The following is a 21,180-nucleotide window of genomic DNA, read 5'->3' as shown; positions in this document are numbered from 1 at the left end:
ACCACTGCCCTTCCCGTCCCTAACTCCCCCCCCCCCCCCCCCCCCCCCCCCCTCTAACCCCCCCCCCCCCCCCCCTCAGTCCCCTTCCCCTCCCTAACAACCCTCCCCCCTCCCCCTCCTCAGTCCCCCTCCCCAGTCCCTCTTCTCACCAGGACCGTTGACAGCTTTGGCCGGGCCCAGGACAAAGTCATCTGGAAAGGCTCCCCCACTTAGTGGATACTGTCTAATGAGTACTCAATTCTGGGCCCGGGACAACGGAGCCCTTTGTCCCTCCCTGTGGGCTTCCCTGTTCCTCACCATCGTACACATTAATGGCCGTCACGTTGCCCCCCTCCCTTGCCCTCCACCACCACCCCCTCCACCCCACTCCTTTTTACCAGCCCACAAAATGAGCCCACCATCTAATAAAGCTGATAGCCCGGAGGCCTGGGGGTGGCTGTGCTGTGAATTGGCTCCCCTGCCCACCAAAAAAACCCTTTTTATCTGTCTGGGGAGGAAAATCCCAGCTCTTTTTTCACAGAAGGTTAAAAAGTCCAACTTCGGCCCATTTTCAAAGATAGTATCAAAACATGGATCGTGTGAGTGCCTCTGCGATGAGGAGGAGGAGGGGGAAAGGGGAAGAAGAGGGGGGAAAACAGTCAGGATGAGGGGTGGTGGGAGTTTGGGCCGTCCAGTGCTATAGGGGAAATGGCTTATTAAGCCAAAATGCTGGACGATATTTTAATTTCATTAAACTTGAGAATCCTGTGTGATTAGATTATAGAATAGGAGCAGCGGAATTAAGAGTTTCTCCTCCCCTGTGGTAAGAAAAGACATTTCCCTGTCTCCACTCGCACACACACACACAGAAATGCTGGATTTTTGTGGATAAGCAGGTATGTCCAACGTAACACTTACTGTGTAAGTCATCACGTGACGTCTTGTTTGTCTGTGAGTTTCGGTTGTGTCTGGATGAGATTTTTTTTAATGAATGAATGAATGAATGAATGCATACCAGACAGATTACAGATAATATACGCATGAATGTGTCCATTCATGTTCTATTTCAAATTGAAATGGAAAATTACCTGAGCTTCACATTTACCGCACAAAAACTGCACATTCCAACACTTGCTATCAGTGAACCTGTAACAACTCTTGGATGATGTCCGTCCTTTTGACTTTTGCCTATTTGAGGATTTCATTATATAATATTTGAGATATATAAAAAAAAAAACGTTTAAAATCCTGACGCATATATGTCTTATCCATAATCCAACTTTTCAGTAGCCTACACTCACCAGCCAATGTGTTAGGCACAACTGTCCAACTGCTAATTGACGCAAATTTCTCATTAGCAAATCATGGCAGCAACTCAATGCTTTTAGGATTGTATGGTCAAGACAATCTACTACAGTTTAAGCCAAGCATTGAAAGGGGGAAGAAAAGGGATTTAACCCCTTAAGACACTGCTTTATAAAATGAGCTGTTACCAGAATGGCAATGACCAAGTCGTAATGTATTACTAAAGGCCCCGTCATAGTAGTGTAGTACTATAGTAGTTAACTTTCAATGTCTATTACAGCCTGCCACAGGAGGTACGGCGCACATTAAGGGGCTACGTGACTTTGAATGTGACATGGTAGTTGATGCCAGGCAGGCTGGTCTGAGTTTTTTTCCCGATCTGATAGAAAGGCAACAGTAACTTAAATAACCACAAAGTTGCCACTACCAAAGTATGCAGAAGAGCATCTCTGAGTGCGAAACTTGAGGCAGATGGGTTACAGAAGCAGACCACACTTTGTACCACTCCTGTCAAGAACAGGAACTGAGTGTACAATTAACACAGGATCACCAAAATTGGACAATACAAGATTGGAACACTTGCCTGGTCTTATGAGTCTCAATTTCTGTACCGCGACACTAAGATGCGCAGGACAGAATTTGGTGTAAACACCATGAAAACATGGATCGACCCTGCCTTTGCATCAACAGTTCTGGTTAGTGGTTTAATAGTGTGGGGCATATTGTCGTAGCACATTTTGGGCCCTTTATTACCAATTGAGCATTGTTGCCATGTCACATACCTGTGTATTTTCTGCAGGCCGTTAAGGCAGTTCTGAAAGGGGGTTCAACCCGGTACTAGCGAGGTGTACCCAATAAAGTGACCGGCGAGTGTATATGGGCCATCTGTCCTTATCAAGAAGAATTGTATCATATATCATGATAGGTGACTAATTCAAACTATAGCATCACATGACACTTTTTTTAAAGGTTGAGGTTGAGATTTCTGAAGAAAGCAAAGTTACAGTATCTAACCCCACCTGACCCTCTGAGAGAAACACATTTTTCTCTTTGTGACAGAGTTAACCTATTGGGTTAAAATTAATTTTGTTAGACACACCTAGTCATTAACACTGCAGGGCAGGCCAGGCGTGCAGCTTGTAGGCATTACTTTAAATAGACGCGGCCTGCCGTTGTGGCGTAGACATCAGGAGCAGCACATGATATGGCCACCTCAAGAAACTCAAGAACAGATCAGAAACAAAGTCAATTACATTCATTATCATTGAAAAAGGACAAAGCTGTAGGGACTTCAGAGAGTCATGATAAGAGCCACCATCTACAAATTGGTGACAATGTGAAACAGCAATGAAGACTAATAGGCCAAGTCTCCTAAAAAGTAATGGTAGAATGTATTGCAGTAGTCAGGGCTCTAAATTAGCACCAGCCAAATTCTGTTTGGTTGGTAGAAAAGAATACTTGCTAGCCACTTTGACCCATTAGTCTGTGTGTTAATAATCATTCAATTAAATAATAATTAGTTATTAATATCTACAAGCCATTTTCCATGGTGATGAAACAATAGTTAATTTAGAGCCCTGGATTCAGTGTTTCCCACACATAGACCATTTTGTGGGGGAGCACCACAGAATATAAACTGAGTAACAGTCAACAGTCGCACATGCAGGTCAATGGGAGCACACACATACACGCACTGGCCCAATGTGTTTTTCCCCATTACACCACTCAATGCTACTTGGTCTGTGGGAAATACTAGGAAATCATGCAATAATCTGGAGGTAGCATGCTAGCCTACTAACCTAGTGGACCATATTTATCTGAGTTAAGGCCAGCATGTAAGCGCAAGATTTCAGAAATTCATGTAGCCCGGTAATGCACACGGTTCCACTAGTGGAACACTATATTGAAAAAAGTTTACTCTCCCCAATAAAAAGTTAACTATCATAGTACTACACTACTATGACCTAACACAGGGGCTTTTGTAATGCACTACGACTTGGTCGTTGCCATTCTGGTAACAGCAAATTTAAAACGCCTTGTCTTAACTGGTTAACCTGCTTGTTAAAGATATTTTTTGGTCTTTTTTATGACTTAATTGATGATAGAACGGCTTGAGAGGTGAACAGGAAGTGAATGGGGAGAGAGATGGGGAGGGGTCGGCAAAGGACCCAGGAATCGAACCCGGGTCGGCTGCATGTCAGACGAGTATCCTACTGGTTGGCCACGTCAAGGCCTGGTTAACTCTTCTTGTGTATTAATTAACCAAATACAAGAGTGAAATAGTAAAGAACAGTAAAGGATATAGAGGGGTCATTCAGGACCTTGGCAATGTAGCCTATTAACAGTCATGATACTTAAAAAAAAAATACATATATCTCATGTCAACTTCTATCTTCTGCTATGGCAGTACAACAACACAAAATATACAGCAGAAACATGTCCAACCATAGCTTGTTTTTTTTGTTTTTAAAAAAGAAAGAAAAAAGAAGAATAGAAAGCAAAAGCATTTTACAGACCTGAACAGAACACAGGTTTTATAATACATCTGTTGTTGGATGAGCAGATCTAATGTTGCTTTTCTTTTTTGATTTATATGATAATTGGAATTTCAATGTCATATTAACACTCATGTTATACTTCTAATTTAATGCTATGATGTAGTGAATGGTCTCTGTTGGAAAGGTTTGTGGGAATAAGTCTTAATGCCTTTCTGTTGGAAACTCTCCCTTTTTTCTGTACAGTGTAAAACAGTTTAACAGTGTAAAACAGCTCACAGTGATTTGTGGTGTCTGTTGCATAGTTGTGAATAGACAGGAAGTTGCTGAAAGGAAGAGACTGGAAACATTCCTAGACTGGAGATGTTGAAGCAAGAGTGTGGTTCCTATGTCTTGAGGACTGTTTTATCCGGCCCCCAATATAATTGTAGCCCCCTAATGCACGCTGTACCTCCAGGTGCGCTGCAATAGTCATTGAAAAGTGTACTACCATAGTACTACAATGCTATGGCATAACACAGGGCCTTTAGCAATGCACTGGGGCTTGGTCATTGCCATTCTGGTAACAGCACATTTATAACTGTGTCTTAACAGGTTAATGTTATGCACCTTAACATGAAATATGACATATTTTGTAAAGGAATCTTCAAAATTATATTTGCTATATAATTAAGTTATATTCAGGGGACCAAGAGAAGATGGGGTCTGTTTTAAAGGCTGCCTTCAATATAGGCCTAACGTGCAGGGGGAAATCCTGTTTTTTGTTCATAGTTTGGCCCTTGGAGGACTGTTATGACCCCTGGAGGAATTTGAAGTGGCCTCTTGATTGAAAAAGCTTCCCCACCCCTGTGTTAAAGACTCTTGTCTGTTACTTGTCTGTTATTAAGCTCACATGTGTATGGATTTTAAGTTTTTTATTCACAAGTGAGTAGGTATTTAACAGCTACCATGTCTGTAAACTATATTTAACTTGAAGAACACAGAAAGAGTGAAGATAATATCGAGCATCAAGATGAGCAGTAAGAAAAAAATGGCACATTCAGCATCTTTAACCTTCCATGTTTGTTCAAGTATTGAAAGTATTGAATGCATGAATCTGAATCTTAATGATATGGCTGTTCTTCTGTTCATCGAGGTGGAGCATACAGAGGATATTGGATCTAGAAGGAATAAACTGAAAACACCATACAGCATCTGGTGGGGGCTTTAAATGAACACTTAGTATAGGTACAGTGCTTTCCAAATCCTTACAAATCCAATTCATTTCAGAACTTCATTGACACGGGGAAAGGCAGCTTCTGCAGTTAGATTGAGAGACAACAATTCAACTTCGAGACTGCAGCCTATGTGACCAAAGAGGAAAGCTACTTGGAGTTGTTTTAATTTTTTTCTCATAGTAGCAAGTATTCATAAAAACAGCTTTTCACTGTGTCAGGAATACACATATTCAGTACAGAGTTACTAAAAGGACATTTGCGTCCAAAGAAAACTTAACAGCAATATTTTACATCCACACTAGTCTCAACTAAAACAGACATATCCTTGAGTAGGCCCGGCATATTTCTGGACTCGGTGGGGCTCTCTTCTTGCTTCTTCCTAAAAGCTCCACATAGCCTGGTCCTGCAGTAATTAAATAGTGAGTTATGATGTGTCACATCCACCACTAGAGGGACCTGTGCCAAAGCCTAGAGTGAGTGAGAGTGAGCAGTGATGCATTATGACTCTACAGGCACCATGGGGAAAGCACAAGAAAGCTCCCCCCCTGCATTCCATCACAAGGTTCCAAAAAATGTGGGGGTTTAACCAAAATTGTTAGAGAGACTTTGTTGTTTGAGGGCACGGTAGTTTCTCCCCCGAGAATTTTTGAAAATACAGTAGTTTCAAGTATAATTTTTAATACAATATGAGAACACAAATATAGACCAATAATGAAGTGGGTTTTGTAGTGGGGTGGCTTGGGATTCAGGGGCCCCCTTGGCTCTTGGGCCCCTGGGCCTGGGCCCGGTAGGCCCATGCAGTTATCAGTCCTTCAGTGTGAGTCTGTGGGAAGGAGGGGAGGGAACAGCTCAATGGGAATGAGTTTAGAGCCATCTACTGTCAGATAGAGGTACACCACACCACAAGAGTACTTAGTCGCTTGTGTGTGTCACTACTTCATTAGATTCATTGTATTTGTACATAGCATTACAAAATGACCCATAAAAAGTAGGCTTCTGTATTTAAGAACGTTTTATATGTTGGCTTTCTATACAATTTTCCTCTCTCGTCAGGAACCTGAAAGTGTCCTCCATTGTTTGTTTTTTAGTGTCTGTTGTTATGTAATGGTTTGTGATTAGTACCACTCAGGGGATGTTATTGATGTTGAAGTGCTCCAAATTGACCTTCCAAAGTAACTGGACCAATGCAATTAGTTATGTCCATGTCCTCTCCACTGTGTTTACAGGCTAAAACACACCAGAGGAGTTGCATATAGAAACCGAACTAGTCAGAATTAGTCTATTCTATACATGTGTTCTAAAATTTGTTTATAACCTGACTGCACGAAACTAACTGCGCACAACCCAACCTCTGATTGTTGAAACCGCTGTCGGTCAGAAAATTAGCTCACGTGGTTGGCTGCCAGTGTCTTGCCCCTCCTCATAACATTGTGTTGATAAACACTCAGAATCCATGTATAGCCTAATGAATTGAAACAATTTGTTGATATTCAGTGTAATTAAATGTAAATATAATTTAACACAACCACATGTTGACAGAAGTGAAGAAATGAAATAAATCGTTGAATGCAAGATTTAATCATTCCAGTATTAAATATTTATTGTCATATTTTTACATCAGAGGACACATAAGGAGTAAAGTGCTTACAAGTGTTATGTTGTCTTTCTTCAAGTCATAATCTTTACACATTATTGCCACCAGGTCATTGTCCAGTTAGATTGTGTCTGAGGATGTTAACTCCATGCATGAAGTGCACTGGTACACTATGGGAATCAGAACACATAATCAAGCAGAAACATAGAATTTTACACATATTGCTCACATAAAGAAAACTACTTATATCAGCTTTCAAGGTTTCACTGTCTGTTATGGAATTGCAATTAGTCAGATTGCATAATTAATCTAGACGTAGGCTGGAGATTTACATTTGCCAAAATGCATCAAGTACGAAGTTATTTCAAACAGGATACAGTAAGGTGCTAATATCTTATATGTTAGTTATTTATTTGTCTTTGTTAATTCAAGTGTTTTTTTTGCTAGCACACTAAAACTTGTAAAGTTGCCTTTTGGTTTAAACACGCACTCACGCAGGCAGGCACGCGCGCACGCGCACACACACACACACACACACACACACACACTGGTCTAGGGTCAGCAACACAACACACATGTAACACACACACACACACACACACACACACACACACACACACACACACACACACACACACACACACACACACACACACACACACACACACACACACACACACACACACACAACTGCAGGCCACATGCATCTGAATCTGAAAAGGGAGGCAGGAAAACAACAACAACAACAACAAAATAAATAAAATAGCAAGTACAAATTAATCTGTATGCAGTTACATCTAATCTGAATTGCTTTGAGTCTTTGTGACTCAGACATACACTCGAAAAAATGATCAGAGTATGATGCAACGGTTTTAAGTGCAAAATCATAGACACTCACTGGGTTCAACGAGTAAAGGACAGAGAAAATATTGTTCAAGGACAAACAGAAGATAATTCATTTTGAATTCATCATAACATGAGTAAAACACACAATCCACTTTTAACAGTAATTAGCCATTTCCCCTCAACAACGTAAAATTGTTGTTTACAATATCACAAAACAAAATAAACTCAGTCACAGACTGTACTCCCGTCGTGTGAACGTATGGCAATGGCCAAGTTCTTTCCTTAACACAATTCCACACAATGATAATCACTAACATTGAAAACAAAGCAATATATGCACATGTATTCTGTATTGTATAGTTGACTGTAGGTAGTACAGTATGAAGTAACATGGATTGTGATTTATCTTTTACAAGTTTGTGTAACCCTTTCCTTTGTATTACAGCGTGTGCTTGTTGAATCTTGTAAATTACAATCTACATAAGACGCACATCACATACTTTATGTAGGCTATGTGAGTTTCCCAGCCGACACACAAATCAACACTTTATAGTACTGTAGAAATACTAGACAGGTCTGTAGAATCTGCTGTTATGAACATTTGGAAACAAAATCAAGCCACTTTTAAAGAAAACTCACTTGGAAACATCTACAAGCTCCCGAAATGTTAACAACAATAATAATATACCAAGATTTCTTAGCCATCATGTTGTATTTCAAAGGTCCAGTTTTAAAAGAGTGATTAATATCCTGAGTCATTCATTTCATAATCTGTTTCACTTGTGCAGAACAAACAAAGAAGATCAGAAAGAATTACTCCGAGCAAATGCCATAAATAGATCTCTTCTTGATACAGTGCTTACACAGTATGGAGACTGGCTGTTCAATGTCTTTCAAACTACCCTGAGTATCTCCTCTGTCACTCTGTCTTTAAGTGCAAATTTTCCTCCTTTGGTTTTTCTGTAAGACTTGGTTCATGTTCACCTTTCCATAATGCTTTTCCCTTATAGATAATTACAAGACTGAGTCATTGTGGCCGAATCCACCTCTGATCTCCCACTTCTTCATCTGAGGCACGAGTCCACCTCTTCATACGAGCTGAGATGAGGCTGGTGGGAAATCGCACCACAAGTCCACTTTGGCTTATCTCACAGAACCATCACTCATATTCAAACACCAAACAACTCCTGTACCCAAGAAAAGGTTGGTTTCTTCATGTCACTCATGTGACTCTTTAACAATGTGCAAAACATCACCAGAACTGTCCTCACTCCACAAAAAATACAGAGTTTGGTTTTCTAAATGCAGTTACGTGAGGTCTGAAATATTTACATTTTACATTATGATTACAAGGAGGTTGTGACAGGCTTATTTTTTTTCTTCAAAACTATATCTCAGACTTTTTTTACATTTCCGGTTCATTTTTGTATGTCACAGGGTCAAGAGGAATGGCCTCAAACTCCATCTGGTTGTCCATGTCTAAGACACACAGCGTGTTGCTGCTGGGCGTCTTGGTGAGGGACTCGTGGAACATCCTGGGGCGGAACTCCGTGGAGGCGTGTAAGGAAGTCCTGTCGGGAGTCCGGGGCCCGGAGTCCGCAGCGACCGTGTCTCTCATCAGCTGATTGACCTCCTCGTCCTCGTCCTCAGCTCCGAGCGCCACCTCGTTCTCGTAGCAGAACACGCTGGGGCAGTGTGGCAGCAGCAGGTTCGGGGGAGCCGATTGGGGCACGTGGGGCACGTGGGTCACGTGAGGCACGGGGGAAGTGGAACTCGACGAGGCCCCGGAACCGGAACCGGAACCTGAGCGCTTCTCCGCCTTCTCGCAGAGCTCCTTGGCGCTGCAGTGCGGCGTGGATGGTATCTCGTAGGTGTTGTGGAAGCGGCCGTAGTCCACGCGGTAGCTGTCCCCGTCCTCGAAGATGACGGGCTCGAAGCGGTGGCCCCAGCGGATCTCGCGGGACTTGTAGGAGCTGCGGCACTGCGTGGTCATGGCCGTGGCCTCCACCATGCCCTCCAGGATCACCACGATCTCGAAGTCATCCGACTCCACGTCGGCGCGGCTCATGCCGTACAGCGGGCTGTCCTCGTCGATCTCGTGGATGATCACCAGGGGCGAGACTAGGAAGAGGCGGTCGATGCCCGTGTCGTAGCCCACGTTGAGGTCCGTCTGCTCCAGAGGGATGTACTCGCCCTCGGCGGTGATGTACGGTCGGATGAGCTGGGCGCGCACGTGCGCCTCCACGAGTTGGCTTCGCCGCAGGTTGCCCACGCGCCACATCAGGCACAGCTTGCCGTCGCGCTGGGCGACGACGGCATTGTTGGAGAACATGAGCGTCTGGTTTCGCTTCTTGGGCCGCGCCATCTTGGCCATGATGGTGCCGATCATGAAGGAGTCAATGATGCAGCCCACGATGGACTGGATCACCACGGTAACGATGGACACCGGGCACTCCTCCGTCACACAGCGCCAGCCATACCCGATCGTCGTCTGCGTTTCCATGGAGAAGAGGAGGGCGCCGACAAAGCCCTCCACGTGGAGAAGGCATGGCTTCCACGCCCCTGTCCCGCGCCCCATCGCCCCTGGGTGGCCAGCCCCAGCCCCAGCACCATGACCAGGCCCCACCGCTGGACCAAAGCCCACGCCCATCCCTTGGTGATGGTCCTCGTCAAAGTCTCCATGGGACCATGACACCAGGTAGAAGATTATTCCGAAAAGGAACCACGATATGAGGAAGGTGGCGCAGAAGATGGACATCAGGTATCTCCAGCGGATGTCTACGCAGGTGGTGAAGATGTCGGCCAGGTAGCGCCTGGGCGCGTCCTCCATGTTTGCGTACATCACGTTGCACTGGCCGTTCTTCTTCACGAAGCGGTTCCTCAGTTGGTTGGACCCGCCGGTCATGATCTTGCCGTTATAAGGGCTGGATGCCCTACCCTGTCTGCTCTCACCGCCTCCTCTGTCTCCAAAGATGTCAGACCCCCCAGGCGAGAGCAGGTTTCGGCTCGGGGTGCCCAGGCCGTTGTGAAGACCCAGAGTCGACATCTTTATCCCTCCCTCACCTGGCAACACGAGACTGTACCTGAGGACACACGGGTGCAAAACAGAACAGAGGAAAGGGCATAAATATCATAGAGGAGGAAGTACAAAAGTGGAGAGCCAAGCGGCCATGGATATTATAATATTGGACTCGACTGAGCCCCCCACATTTTGGCTTGCATGCCCACCCTCGGGGACCCCGGTTTGAGTCCGACCGGGGTCATTTCCTGATCCTCCCCAATCTCTCTGCCCCATTCGCTTCCTGTCACCATCTTTAACTGTCCTGTCAAATAAAGGCATAGAAGCCCCTAAAATATATTTTAAAAAAATAAAATAAATAATATTGGACTCTGAAAAAGACGCACTGCATCGAAACATTCAGTCATCATGCTTGCACCGCAATAAAATAACAAAAAAAGTGTTTGAGTGCTCCACTCTTCCCTGGCCTAGTCATTCTGAAGTGCACCAGTTTGCTTTCTATGGTTATAATGCTATGGTACTGCTAGTGTCTATGCTATGGTATTGTGCTAATTACATGTTGTTGTCGTTATAATATTTAGGTACGTCGGTAAGTGAGACCAAGTGTGTTGGAGGAGCTGCCTGTGTGCATAATCATATTGGCCTGGTTCTTTAAAGTGCACCCTCCAAGTGACACACAAATGACTATGCATAGCAAGCTGGCTCACCCAGAGAAAGAGCGATAAAGTGTGACTCATCTCCCCCCCCCAAGGAGCTTAAAAGGTAGCAGCCTGTGCCCGTTGTCACTTACATTACCTTCCACCGTGAGAGACACTCAAATCAGTGGGGGAGTGAACACAGACATTGTCCCCTCCATCAAACCTCCCCCCCCCCTTTTTTTTTAGCTTGACCTCATTTATTTTGGCCCACATGCTAGTTAGCGGCCAAAGCTACCAGGCTCTCTCACCCATCTCCTCTGAAGCTTGGGATTACTTGAGAAGGTGAGTGGTGTTTAGCTAGCTACCTGAAGGGGATTGCGGTCAGCTAAGATTTAGGGATTATTTCTGAGCCATGTTTCTTTTTTGGTTTTCATCTTCTCCTTCCGCCCACCTCCTCACCAAAACAAACCACCATCAACATCACATCACCACCACCAACACCATCATCATCACCAACAGCACCATCACCACCACCATCACCACATTACCATGGGGTGTACCAGTTGTGCAAGATAACACATCACCTTATCAAATTCAGAAATGGTATGATTAGAAAAGTTGAAAAAGGTAGGTCTGCACACTGCCGATCAGCTCCAAAAATAAACGTTATTATTTAAAAAGCAACGTTTCGATCACGCTGGATCTTCATCAGGCATATGCCTGATAAAGTTTATTTTTGGAGCTGATCGGCAGTGTGCAGACCTACCTTTTTCAACTGTCTGACTTTTTTGTCTGGCACCTGCAACAAGTGTTTTTGGATGTGCGCACCCTACCCAAAACTATGATTAGAAAAGTTAACAGTACATGGAAAATTCTGTTTTCATCACAAGTGAGGATGGTTTAATTGTTGAGGTGTTGTATAAGAACGGACTCAGAAGTGGTTTCATATACCGTAATTATACTTAACATCACAGTTTTGTTCATAGAAAAAAAAAACTTATTGACTTATTACAACTTGGATCAGTACTGATGAAAGGGATTATTTGTAGGTAACTGGACACTTTTTTTTAGCATTTGAGCATTGCCTTCAAACAAACTCTTTTGACTAATATGACAGATGAATGAGAAGTGTTAAAGACATAGGCCACCACTGATGTCCAGGTTACATCATACATTCCAGTGCTTGGCTCTTACCTTCGCTGTGTTCCCATTGTGGTCACTGTCAGCAGCCTCCTATGTGTTGGGCGTCCACATGGTGCTCTCTGTGCACCACAGGGGAGGTCCTCTCTATAAGAGAAAAAGAAGAAGCCCCTATGACTTTCATTCCAAGAGTTACTGTATGTCCTGTTCAGTTGCTCACATTGGTACAAGTATGTGTCTTCGGGTAAATGTTGGGGGGGTTCTGACAGTATGTACCTGTATTTACTTACTGGAAGAAATTTCCCCCATGGGAGACAATAAAGACACTACAATAACTACTACTACTCTGCATTCTTAAATGTTAGTAAAATTCTGAATCATTCTTTGTCCTGAGAATAATGTTATTTTTCTGTCTGCTATGTTACCATGATACCTATTGTACAGAAAAAGATGTCCTATCTTCACAGATGGGGAAATGCGTTTATGTTCACATCTTCTAAAAAGTAATTCCACAATGGATGACAAATCAAGTTGTCAGATCCTAACACAAGTCACGTTCACCATGCAAGACAATCCAGTTTTTAGTGTTGTCTGCCTAACGTCTTGTTGCCACCATTTACGTCTGCCTGAGGTCAAAGGTCATACTGTTCATCATTATACATTTTTTGGTATCACTTAACTTGACGCCGGTGTCATACGCAAGACATGACAGTAACATAAACGTGTCAAAATAGTGTCATGACAGTAATGGAGGGGTCATAAACTATGAGGCGCCGCCTAGCCAATATGTCAGGAATTGCACACACATCACCGCTAAACGCTTGCACGTATGTCAGGAATTGCATACACATCACCGCTAAAAGCTTGCACGTACATTACTTTTCCTCGCACATGCACCCGAAAGGTTTGCACGTACACTGTTATTTGCTTGCACACGAACAGGAAAACGTTGTGCATACGCCACATTTTCATGCACGCAGTAACAAAAATCTCACACACAAACTACTTTGACCTCGCACACACACCACTTTTGCCTCTCACACATACACACATTACACTCATACGCACAATACTTTTATTTGCACATGCACGCCAAACGCTCACACATAATTAGACTTTACTTCGCACATATCCCACTTTTCTATGCACATACACCCTTAAAGCTCGCACACATACCAGTGTTACTACGCACATGCTTGACTTTTCCCTCACGCACATACCACTTTTTTCTTACACACTACCATTCAAAATCGAGATTTCAGATGGTGTTTATGACAGGGAAATGGTATGTGTGCGACGAAGTCAGTGTTGTGTGTCTCTGAGAAAGTGGTGTGTGTGTGTGTGTGTATGTAAGTTGTAGTGTGTCACACAAAAAGTGTTGTGTGTGCGAGCTAACATGTAAATTTGGGCTGGTTTTCCGGTTGTTGTTTTTTCACTTCCTGTCTTGAGTGGACGCTAATATTTTTATTTCTGAAACTGTATCACCATTCATTTTATTATTTATATATATATATATATATTTTTTACATAATAGAAGGGTAACGTTCAGAATGGTCAGAATATTCAATGTTTTCTTTACTCGGTCTGCATTTGCATAATGAGCTGGCACCTGGGCGGAGCTCGGCCCTTAATTTACATGTTAGCTCGCACACACAACACTTTTTGTGTGACACACTACAACTTACATACACACACACACACACACCACTTTCTCAGAGACACACAACACTAACTTCGTCGCACACATACCATTTCCCTGTCATAAACACCATCTGAAATCTCGATTTTGAATGGTAGTGATGTGTAAGAAAAAAGTGGTATGTGCGTGAGGGAAAAGTCAAGCATGTGCGTAGTAACACTGGTAGGCCTATGTGTGCGAGCTTTAAGGGTGTATGTGCATAGAAAAGTGGGATATGTGCGAAGTAAAGTCTAATTATGTGTGAGCGTTTGGCGTGCATGTGCAAATAAAAGTATTGTGCGTATGAGTGTAATGTGTGTATGTGTGAGAGGCAAAAGTGGTGTGTGTGCGAGGTCAAAGTAGTTTGTGTGTGAGATTTTTGTTACTGCGTGCATGAAAATGTGGCGTATGCACAACGTTTTCCTGTTCGAGTGCAAGCAAATAACAGTGTACGTGCAAACCTTTCGGGTGCATGTGCGAGGAAAAGTAATGTACGTGCAAGCTTTTAGCGGTGATGTGCGAGGAAAAGTAAGGTACGTGCAAGCTTTTAGCGGTGATGTGCGAGGAAAAGTAAGGTACGTGCAAGCTTTTAGCGGTGATGTGTATGCAATTCCTGACATATTGGCTAGGCGGCGCCTCATATGTATGTCAATATCATAAGCATTTTAAGGTCATGAGAAGCTGACATTGTTTGGTCTGTCTTTACTAAATCGAATGCCACTTAATGGCAACGGCCATGAAATGTTTATGACATGTATTAAGTTCATTATGTCTAACTGTTAAGGCAAAAGAAACCACTAAGTGTTTAAGTTAAATGTTTATGACATTAACATAATGTTTATGACATATGCATGACTGTGTTATGACACTGTTATGTCATACGTATGACGCCAGTGTCAAGTAAAGTGTTACCTTTTTTCATGTATTGCCTGTTAAATGGCACATCTGAATGGTACGGCTGCACATGGTGTCCATGAAGGAGATAAATGTTCTCCATTTTAACACACATCACTTCAATTGACAGTTGCCATATATTTTGGGAATATTTGGTCGTCAATTCCACCATTCTGCATCAGAGATATTGTATGTGACTGGCACAAGTTCACTTCAAATACCATTGTATTAAGCATCATGTTTGGTTAAATAGGATGTTAAGAGCTGGCATGAGCATATGGGTGAATATTTAAGGAAATAATATGTTTTGGGATGAGATTCAAGAAAGAAGGAGGCAACCGTCCAGCTACTGTTCTTATCCCAAAGTCACTATGACCATCTGGTGGTGTATTTCTGTTTCCAATCATGTCATATGTGAAATCACCATGTATTTTTGGAGCAGATATATTTGTCTTGGCTGCATGAAAATGTCTTGATGCAATAGGAAAAGTGGTTTATTATTGTTAATAAAGGCTAATAAAACACTGTGATTATCGTACTGATTCATATTTCCTCTACATACCCTGACAGTGTCGTCAGAGAGAGTAGAGAGAGAGAGGTTCCATTGGCCCATTGTTTCCTGGTTCTATTATTGGGGGGAGAATCCCCCTTTAGGCAGACCTAGGCAGACCTGAGGACTGTTCTATTCAATGCTAGGAGCATTATGACATGCCCCTTTAGGCAGACCGGAACCTGGTCATGTTAGGTGCCCATAGCAACCTATTATGTTGGCATATCTCTATACTTAAAGAATCTCTGGTGTCGTGGTGTATGCTCCATGGTACTTAAATCACATTAGAATCAAGGTAATGGCCTAACTAACAATGGCCTAAATATTCATAAATAAAACAAGAAATTGATACTGCACATTGTACTTCAGGGTAGTATATGGCCTTTTAACAGGGTCATGAAACAACTGCTGTTATCATCAGCTGCACAGGTTTGTCCTAGAAAAAAATATGTTCAGACTGAATTTCTTCCTGTGCAGTCTGCCACCCCCAGCAACCTTGTGGCATTGGAGCACAGGTGTGAAAACATTGAGCTAAAGGTCTAGGCCGATAGATAGCTCAATCGCTATTGCATGATCTGTATGAGGCTCCAGGAGGAGGTTTAGTAACGCTCTACTGCCGTAGCCTACTAGAGCCTCGTTGGCATCTTTTACATGAACACAAACTTTCCTTGAATTCCTTACATTCCTTCAATACTGTTCTAACCTAGTGTTTCTCAATGGGGACTCTACAGCCCCCCCAGGGGACGTTGAGGAGCCCCGCGGGGTGTTGGGAAGGATACAGCTGAGAGGGGCCGGAGTTTAGATGCCATTGGGGGGCATTAGTCTTTTTTATTTTTTAATACTAAGAGAAACTAACCAGTTTGGCCCACTGACTATTTGTCTTGCATATCTTGGTGTGGACTGAACACCAGCTCTAGCCCAAAACGGCAAGAAATAACTATCAGCCAAAAATTACCCTAAAAGCCAATTAGGCCACAAATGAAAGGACTATACATGTTAACGGTCGGAAAACCATAAGGGAAATACCATAACATTTTATTCTTCTTTAAAAACAGTTGGTTTCAGTCGATTGTTGTTGAGAAATCTGCAGGACCTCCATATCCAAAAGCAACACATATTGGTGCAATGATTTCTGTCTGTGTTAACCCCTTAAGACACGGCTTCATACATTTGTTGTTACCAGTATGGTAATGACCAAGTCGTGGTGCATTACTAAAGGGCCTGTGTTGTGTCATAGTATTGTAGTGCTATGGTAGGTACATTTCAATGACTATTACAATGTGCCACTGGAGGTACAGCGCGCATTAAGGGGCTACGAAAGTGAAGGGAGGCCCTACCGTGGCTCTAACTGTAAAGCCTCTCTCACACCAACCCGACGGTTGGCTATTGTCGTGCGTTGCATACAGTTGGGTCCATGCTTGACTCTGATTGGTTTGTGCTAACTGGGCAGGAGGTGGGAGGGCATTTTTTTTAGCAAACTCACAAACTTGAGTTTCATTACGAAATTAGGCCTACACTGTGTTAGTGAAGACAATGCCCAGCGTACCTTTTTTCCTCTTTAGTGAACTAGGAAGCAGTGAGAGAAATTAATTTAAATATTTAATTTAAACATTTAAATAACAACTATGCCGCTGACCTGAGTTCACTTCCAGTCCAGTTTCCTGTCTGTCTCTAACTGTCCTATAGAAAATAAAGGCATAAAAGCCCTAAAAATATCTTTAAAAAAGAAAGTGAATGGGATATGGTTTGCTATGCAATTAAGATTACGTCCACCTTAAAGTTATCTATACTTTTGCTATAGGCGACTATTTCTGGGTTTCTGACAGCAGGTCTGCTGAAAGCTTTGTCCGGGCCTAAGACAAAGTTATCTGAAAGCTCACCCCTATCAATGAAGACCCAATTCTGGGCCCTCACTCTCCCTGGGCCCAGAACAACTGACCCGTCTGCCCCCTTTTCACAGCTTGCATTTCAGAGATGCCTCAAATAGGCCTGAATCAGTCATTCAGAGGTAGAGCATAAATATTTAATATGTCTGGGTAGTTCCAAACCCTTAGGGTCAAACCCTCAGCCCAAATTTTATTTATAACTTGTGGGCTATTTTCTGAGTTCATGCCATGGACACCCTTTTAATCATTATACAGAGCACATAACAATTTTGAACAGTTAGTGTCAATCCCTCAGGGCCACTAAAGTTTATTTCTAATATTCTAGTTCGTATTTGCAGTGTCAAAAGGCCACAAACACCACTCTGGTCTCCCCATGGGACGAGACAGCACATGCAGTAGGTACGCAGTAGCCTATACCATTGTTGTACAAAATACCTGTTTCTTTGAACAGCTATTTCCTTCAGAGACTAACTACTGGGGTCTTAAAAGCCTACATGTTTGACACGCTGGCTTCGCAGGACGCCAGGGCACTGAGTGGTTTCCATAGTAACCTGCTCTTGCCAGCCAGTGGTGGGCATTGCAGTGGAGTGGAGAGTGCTGGAGTGAGAGGAGGCTGGAGTGGAGCAGGGGTGGGGGGTGGGGGAGAAGTAGGCCTACTAGAGGCACGTTTCAAATGAGGGGCTGGGGTGGTGGTGGTGGGGGGGGTTGTAAGAGCTCTCTATCAGGTGAGTCAGACAGACAGAGTGGAAAGTCAACAGAGACAGTACAGCTCCAGTGCTGATTCACAAAGGCCTAATTATGCACAGAACAGGTGATGGGTATCAGAGGGAGAGGAGAAGTTTGGAGTTTGGGTGAAGGGGTTAGAATGAGGGATACTGTTTTGGGTTTAGAGGTGCAAGGAGGAAGTGTCTGTAACACCAGTCAGCAGTTGTAGCAGATTTGTCGGAGTGAAGTAGCCTGACGAGCCATGCAGACTCTGGGCTTGCACCATAGGCAAAGCCACATCCCAATGACTCGCTACACAGATTCAAAACTTGAGGACAGAGGCATTCCACATTCATGGCCCAGCTATTATTATTCCCTATGGTCCACCAACCTGCCAGGCAAATAGACCTGCATATACATAGTCTGAAAAAGTGAAAGTGAAAGAAAAGCCCATTGGGAAACTCCAACTCCTATTGTCATTGTGACACAGCACTCTACAGCACACAAGTGAACACTGCACACTGCACACAACGAAATTGCATTTATGCCTCACCCGTGCAAGGGGGCAGCCCTCAGTGGCGCCCCATGGGGAGCAGTGCGGTGGGACGGTACCATGCTCAGGGTACCTCAGTCATGGAGGAGGATGGGGTAGAGCACTGGTTGTTAATTACTCGCCCCACCAACCTGTCGGGTCTTTGGGATGCAAGTCTGACGCCCTAACCGCTTACCCATGACTGCCCTAGTCTGCTGGTAGGATTTGGTCTTGTTCAGTGATTCTCAAACTGTGGGCCCCGAAGGTATTCCAAGTGGGCTTTGACATTATCATCTAAAAAGTAAAATAGTGTGTGTATTGCTGTTGAACAGGCTTGTACGAAATTCCGAATGGAAAGAATTTCAATTCAAAATAATGCCATAATACAAACACTGGGTGGTGCCATTACCTTGAATTTCTTTGAATTTAATCTACACCACCCATTGAAAGTACATAGAACACCACCACCTAGTGTTTGTATTATGGCATTACTTTGAATTGAAATTCTTTCCATTCGGAATTTCGTACAAGCCTGCTGTTGAATGTACAGTATATTATAAGTTATATTGTTTATTGAGTCAGAGGTGGGCCCCGGACATTTCTGAAAATTTCAAGTGGGCCCTAAGTTGGGAAGCCCTGGTCCACTAGTTTTGTAGGTAGCCTACCTGGGATGGAAATCCAGTGGGACAAAACTGATACGTCTATGACCTCAGACTGGAAGGCTCTCTCTGGCACTTCTATGGATGCGTATTCCCTGTGTGTGTTAAACTCTTTTAATTCAATTCCTTATCTATAAACGTATTTTCCGATCATAGCCTATATGAATGGACTGGTAGGCCTATTTGTATTGCATTTGAAACTGGTAATGATATTAAATTCTGAAAAGTGGGATGTTTACATAGCTTTTGATTTATTTCAACTTTCAGATATTTTGTTTCACCAATGAGTCTTTTGATGTGCATATGACATATACTAAATACCTTATTATGAAATGATTGGGCCCGATTAAATGTGCCTTTGTTTCTGTTGGAGCCAAGTGCCAGCCCTCTATTTTTGTCAGCAACACTTGTTAGAGGTCCCTGTTGCAACTTGCAATGTACTCAGGTAAGAGGAGTAACTAGTGCATGTGGTGGTGTTGTACTTGCATCATGCATGTTTGTGTATCTGCATAGCAAGTGCCCTCAGTTCAGCCCTTTACCTCCCTGGCAAAGCATTATGGGAAAAGATATGACATTGTCATATGTATGTAGATACAGAAAAATAGGCCTACATGATGCAACAAAATGTAGGCTACTAGTGTTGTAGGGCCTACTTACATGTTTATAGGCCTAATATCGGTTCTTCCACTGTAGCCAATGAGGCCAGTACAAATGTAACAGTGAATCCTTAAAATAAAATGTTACCTTTACAAATGTGTCATCAAATGCCAAAAACTCCGTCAGAACAAAGTTTAAGACTGAACGACTGTCCTCTAGCAATTTGGCTCGCATGACTCCTTTGTGTTTTGTTTATAGACTTTGTCTTAAAGTGTTAGTCATCAGCATCGCCCTTTCTCTATCCCTGTTAATAAGTCTACTATGCAATTAATCACGCTGTGCGTCATGGCACAAGACCCTCTTTTCCAGCTATGTCCTTTAGCTGAGATGAGAGAAAAAATGTTCAACGGTAAATTCAGTCTCAAACACACAAAAACACACAAATCAGTAGCCTACAAATTGCTATAAATGTGTTGTTCAGGTGCTGAAGTGGCAAAGTGGAGTCCAAAATTAATCTGAAGTCAAATGCAAGTTGGATGGTAGTTGGACATCGGCTGGACATGCAACCTTTTCTCAGTAGTATTTACATGGATGTCAGTCGGTTCGACCATTTATTCACTATTCCAGTTGGCTCAGCAATAAGGTTAATCTATTTAGCATTTTTTACACAGCGATTGTCCATGTCTTGTTGGACCATGTTGAGACATGCCAAGCACCTGACCACCTGTAGGTTATGAATGTTATGGATATTGTGCAGTAACAGATCATATGCATTTTCAGGTACAAATGTAATATTCCACCAGTGGAAATTCACGAATGCTACAGATCAAACGGAAATGTTATAGACCAGCCTTGTAATGGATGAACTTGAGCGAGCAAAAACAGCTGTAGCCTAAAGAGTCTGTATAGGCTACATGTGTCAAAAAGGCTACTCTAGGTCTTCACAGTGACAGTTAAAACCGCAAGTTACATGTAAAAGTTAGCTTACCTAACTACGCCTGCTGAGACTCTTCTTTTAATCAGGAAAATAAACTTGTTGGTTTAGTCCAAAGGAATGCGCGTGTTCCCGCTACTCCATGGTTTTCTCGTTTTATGTGGATGCCAAATCAGCGCGCAGCTCATCTAGAGAACTTAAACTAGATTTCAAATAACTGTCAGTTTGTTCTACACCTTTTCTTATTCTTCTGGGAATCTGCATGCACTTTTAAACTGTATAATCCCTGCTCGGGCGCGTTCTCCTTGGTGCAATCCTGCGCTGGTATTTGGAAATGCTGTGTCAAAGGCGTCTAGGAAAAGCGCGTGGGTACGCGCGACGTAGAGGAGGGAGGGGGCGTGCTTGTCACTTTGATTATGTTCTCCTTCCAGTGCGCCTCCATACATCCATAAGTATGTGTGCGTGGTGACGTAATGCCTACCTGTGATTGTAGCCTACTGCCACACATTATG

The 21,180-nt window shown here is 43.1% G+C and overlaps 1 protein-coding gene across 1 annotated transcript; it reads right to left on the bottom strand.

Moving 5' to 3' along the window:
* Positions 1-8,841: 8,841 nt before the first annotated feature.
* LOC134441573 (ATP-sensitive inward rectifier potassium channel 12-like) lies at positions 8,842-20,797 on the bottom strand. The gene is made up of 3 exons (XM_063191946.1): positions 20,723-20,797; positions 12,288-12,380; positions 8,842-10,519 (listed from the first exon to the last, which is right to left on the bottom strand). The coding sequence occupies exons 2-3, from the start codon at positions 12,302-12,304 to the stop codon at positions 8,842-8,844; spliced, it is 1,695 nt and encodes a 564-aa protein (XP_063048016.1). The 5' UTR covers positions 12,305-12,380; positions 20,723-20,797.
* Positions 20,798-21,180: the final 383 nt, after the last annotated feature.

Source organism: Engraulis encrasicolus, chromosome 2 (assembly GCF_034702125.1).
Source record: "Engraulis encrasicolus isolate BLACKSEA-1 chromosome 2, IST_EnEncr_1.0, whole genome shotgun sequence".
Classification (NCBI taxonomy): domain Eukaryota; kingdom Metazoa; phylum Chordata; class Actinopteri; order Clupeiformes; family Engraulidae; genus Engraulis; species Engraulis encrasicolus.
This window is presented reverse-complemented; position numbering and strand designations above follow the sequence as displayed.